Source organism: Pygoscelis adeliae, unplaced genomic scaffold (genome assembly GCF_000699105.1).
Source record: "Pygoscelis adeliae isolate BGI_AS28 unplaced genomic scaffold, ASM69910v1 Scaffold112, whole genome shotgun sequence".
Classification (NCBI taxonomy): Eukaryota; Metazoa; Chordata; class Aves; order Sphenisciformes; family Spheniscidae; genus Pygoscelis; species Pygoscelis adeliae.
In genome coordinates this window covers 1,366,037-1,369,897 of record NW_008824232.1, presented here as the reverse complement: position 1 = coordinate 1,369,897, position 3,861 = coordinate 1,366,037, and the positions used below count along the sequence as shown (strand labels likewise).

Genomic DNA, 3,861 nt, shown 5'->3' with positions numbered 1-3,861 from the left:
CCCCCCAACCCCATCCTGCTGTGCTGGCCGTGCCTCTCCGGCCCCCCCGAGCCCTGGCGTTGGGTGCCCAGCCAGGCCCGAGCCCCGTCACCCACACAGCTGCTGCCGCCGTGCCAAAATAGTTTTTATTAACAAAAACAATTAGTGCCGCTCTGCTCCTCTCCAGATGTTTTTTAGCTTCTCTTGTGAGACCAGATGTAGCTGGGAGTGGAGCTCCTGGCCCTGAGCCCTGTTCTGTTTCGGTTCCTTGTCTCCCATCCCAAGCTGACGGCTTGGGACCGTGGAGGTCCACCCGTGCGTGCTCAGCGAGAGCTTCCAGGAGAGCCCCACGGCTGCTCTCGGCTTTACATCCCTGCCTGCGCTCGGGGCCCTGAAGGGTTGAAGTTTGGCTTCTAGCTAAGCTGGACCCATGAAAAGCTGCTCCTTATTCCCAGGGCATCCCACCGACCCTGGCATCGAGGTTATGGGACACCTCCAGACCGGGCATGGCAGGACGGAGCAGGATGTGAATTTACCCATTACCTTTATTAGGACTTCAAAAAGCAGTTGGACGTTTGTGTCCCACAATTTACATCTTTCCCATAGGTTCTGAGGTCGCACGTGTCCCTCACCAAGGGGACGTCCTCGTGACACAGGCCAGCTCTTGCCTGGAGAGGAGCAAGCCTTGTGCAAGAGCCTCCGGGCGAGAGCTGTCTCCCCAACTTTTCCTGTAGTCTTTGGGGAGAAAGAAGTGCTTTTGGAGGATCGTCCATCTCAGACAACTGCCAGCTTGGCCTGCTGGACACATCCATGGCTTGAGAGCTAAACAGTGGCCCAAAATCCTCTTCTTGTAACACCCGTATGATGCTGCTCACCTCGGCTCCTCTGCCAGGGCTGCAAGCAGGGTCTCACAGCCCAGGGGGGTCCTTGCAGCACGGAGTGATCATAACTGGTCCTCGCCTTCCCAGGTGGGGCTGGAGGAGACCCACCACCCACCCTGGTACTTCCATTGCATTAACCATGCAGGAGCTCAGTGCCGTGGTGTGGGGCTGCCTGGGGTTTGGGGCCGGTTTGCTACTGGGGGGACTGCAGTTGGCTCCTAATTTCTATGTAGGCTTTAGGGGTTCATCAGCGGGGTGGTAAGAGTGACAGCCGGGGCAGGGCAGCCTTGGTGGGCACCGCCCGGACACGGCAAAGCGAGCACCCAAGGGCAGCAGGACCCGAGCTCCATGCAGGGCTGCTGGAGGTGGCTTGCAGCCTGAGATTGCAGCCCAGGATCCAGGCGCCCGTCAGAGCCGTGGTCCAGGGCAGGAGCTGGGGGCCCGTCCCCACGGGTACCGGCAGGGTGCTGGCAGGGAGCTGTGCCGCAGGTGCCGGCCTGGCAGCGGGTGCAGGACCCCTCACTCTTCGCCTGGGTGCTCCCCAACTGTCCACTTGGCCTTCACGTCCCGGAAAGGAGTGATGTCCTCGTAGGTGGCCATCTGCTCCACCTCCAGGCCCTGCACCAAAAAGAAGGAGGTTGAGACGCGGGAGGGGGACCTCGGTTCCGTCCACACCGCATCCCCCCCTTGGGACCCCCAAGTGGGGACCCATCTCCAGGCTATTCCCCCAGAGATCAGGGCAGCTTCTGAGAGGGGAGAAGATGGAGATAGATGGCTGGATGTGCTCAGAGCTTGGCTTGGTTTTACGAGCAGCCCTTTATGGCTGAGGTGCAACAGGCACTTGGGAGGAAGATGCCCTGATGCGCCCTGCAAGGCCTGGTGGGACCTAGCAGACACCCAGCAAGGGCACAACTGGCTATTTCAAGGCTCAGGTTGATATTACAGAGGTACTTTTATAGTTAATGCAGCATTACCTCATAGGTGTGGTCCTCCTCTGGGCTTTCCTTGCCTTCACCCTATGGAGAGGAGAGTCACAGGTTGGGTATCAACACTCACCAGGATCCCCCATCCCCTGTCCCAGCCTTGTCCCTCCAGGCCAGGTCTCACCGCTTCCACAGGCAGATCCACGCAGTCCCACACACCATTTTAGATGCTTATTTTCCCACTTCAGCTAGCTGCCCTCCCATGCAACAGCCCCAAACCCAGCGCTTGCCTGTCCCCATCCCTAGCAGTGACCTGCCTGGGATGCAGGACACCGCTGTGAGCACCGCAGCAGCGAAGCTGGGGACATCCCCACTGCTGGAGACACTGTCACTTACTTTATCTAGGAAGAGGAGCATGGGGACGCTGATGAAGATGACAAGCAGGATGGACTGGATGATGATAATGGCGTCTTTCAGGGTGTTCCTGCTCTGGATCTGCTGGATGTTACTGTGACCTGGGAGCAGCAGCACAGGGAGAGCCCCAAGTCCCACCTCCGCGCCAGACTCCCAGGGAACAGGGACGAGCTCGGCATGGCCACAGGTTTGTGTGTCAGCAAGAGCAGATGTGGGGGGGACCAGGGTGACAAGCCCTCCCCCTTGGGAGAGACCAGAGCATTGCAACTGCCCCTGGGGTTGGCATCGGGGACCAGCTCTGGGATGAAACACCTTGGGCAGGACCCACCACCAGCCAGGACCAGGAAAAATCCGATTTATTAGGGGAATGCAGTGCCTGGGATGTGTTTCTGCGGGACAGGCATGCCAGGGCAACCTGGGGGAGGTTGTCCTGCTGCTTGGTGCTGGCAATGAGCAAAGAAACCTCTGTGGTGCTATGGAGCATCTACAGTTGTATCTGAAGGGATCCCACCAGCATGGGGAGAGGTGGGTTCATAGGAGCATGATGTGGGGTTCATATGGAGGGGGAAAGGGTGAGAGAAGGAGAAAGAGCATCTCCTGGGGTGCACGGAGGATGGGGAGCTCCCACTCACCCATGACTCTGAGCTCTGTCCCGCACAAGTGTGGCTGCTTCTTCTCTGCCGTGAGGTTCTTGCTGTCACACACGTAGATGCCGTTGTCCTCGTAGGTGGTCTTGAAGATGGTGAAGTTGATGAATTTGTCTTTCCTCTCAATGCTGTAGCGGGAGGTGTTGTGATCCAGCTTGTCAAAGTTTTTGCTGTTCTCTGCCATTTTGTACCACTGCATGCTATGGGGCTCCTGGGAGTAGCAGATGAAGTGGACGGGCATGTTCTTCTTGGCCGCCACGTAGCGCGGGTGCTGCCGCAGCATGGGGCACCCGCCATCTGCCAGGGGACAAGGGTGGTCATGGTGAGCAAGAGCCTGGCACCTGGGGAGCATCAGAAAAAATGCCGCTCCCACGAGACACCCCACCCCCCCCCAGCATTTCCCAAATCAATAGCTTTCCATTTTCATGGATTATACTGCTTTTGAGCATTCAGCTTTGTTTTGGTGAATCATCATCGTCTGGGGGTAGAAATCAGAGAGTTTTGGTGAAAGCACGCTTTTAATGGAAACTCCAGTTTTCTATGGGAATGGCTTCACTCGAATACTTTCTTGCTGCTCCCACCCCTCTCTGTGTACATCTTGTTAGTCCCAGCTTCAAAATTACAGCCTGTGCTGGCACGCACCACAGAGTCTTTGCTGGGACAGACCCATCTCCCCAGCTGGCTTCTCTCATGCTTCCACATTTTTTGCATTTTGCTGTATTTTGTATTTTTGCCCGTGTTTTGGTCCCAGAGCTGGTGAGTTTGAGGGCTCGTCTGGGTTGCAGAGTTACCACCCCGTGGGTGGTAATGGCGCAAGCGCTGTGTGCATGAGCTCAGTGCCTGGTCCCAAGGCATGGCTTGTGCATGCAACGTGCTCTGCAAACGCAGAGGAAGAAGGTGTGTGTGCTTAGGAAAGACAAAGAAGACAAAACGGATCTGGCTTTGCAGAGGGAGAGCAGGGTGCAGGGCTGGGGAAATGCCATGGAGGAGGACACAGCCTGGGAATTGCCTTTGTGA

At 57.2% G+C, this 3,861-nt stretch overlaps 1 protein-coding gene across 1 annotated transcript in view; it reads right to left on the bottom strand.

Annotated features, from left to right (window-relative positions):
- Window positions 1-1,379: 1,379 nt before the first annotated feature.
- The window catches only part of CD79B (CD79b molecule, immunoglobulin-associated beta), a 4,662-nt gene continuing 2,180 nt past the window's right edge, over window positions 1,380-3,861 (bottom strand). Inside the window, exons 3-6 of the mRNA XM_009334893.1 lie at window positions 2,830-3,141; window positions 2,180-2,298; window positions 1,835-1,876; window positions 1,380-1,478 (exon numbers count right to left, since the gene is read on the bottom strand). Of these exons, the coding sequence (XP_009333168.1) occupies window positions 1,380-1,478; window positions 1,835-1,876; window positions 2,180-2,298; window positions 2,830-3,141 (572 nt within the window). The remainder of the gene's footprint in view (window positions 1,479-1,834; window positions 1,877-2,179; window positions 2,299-2,829; window positions 3,142-3,861) is intronic.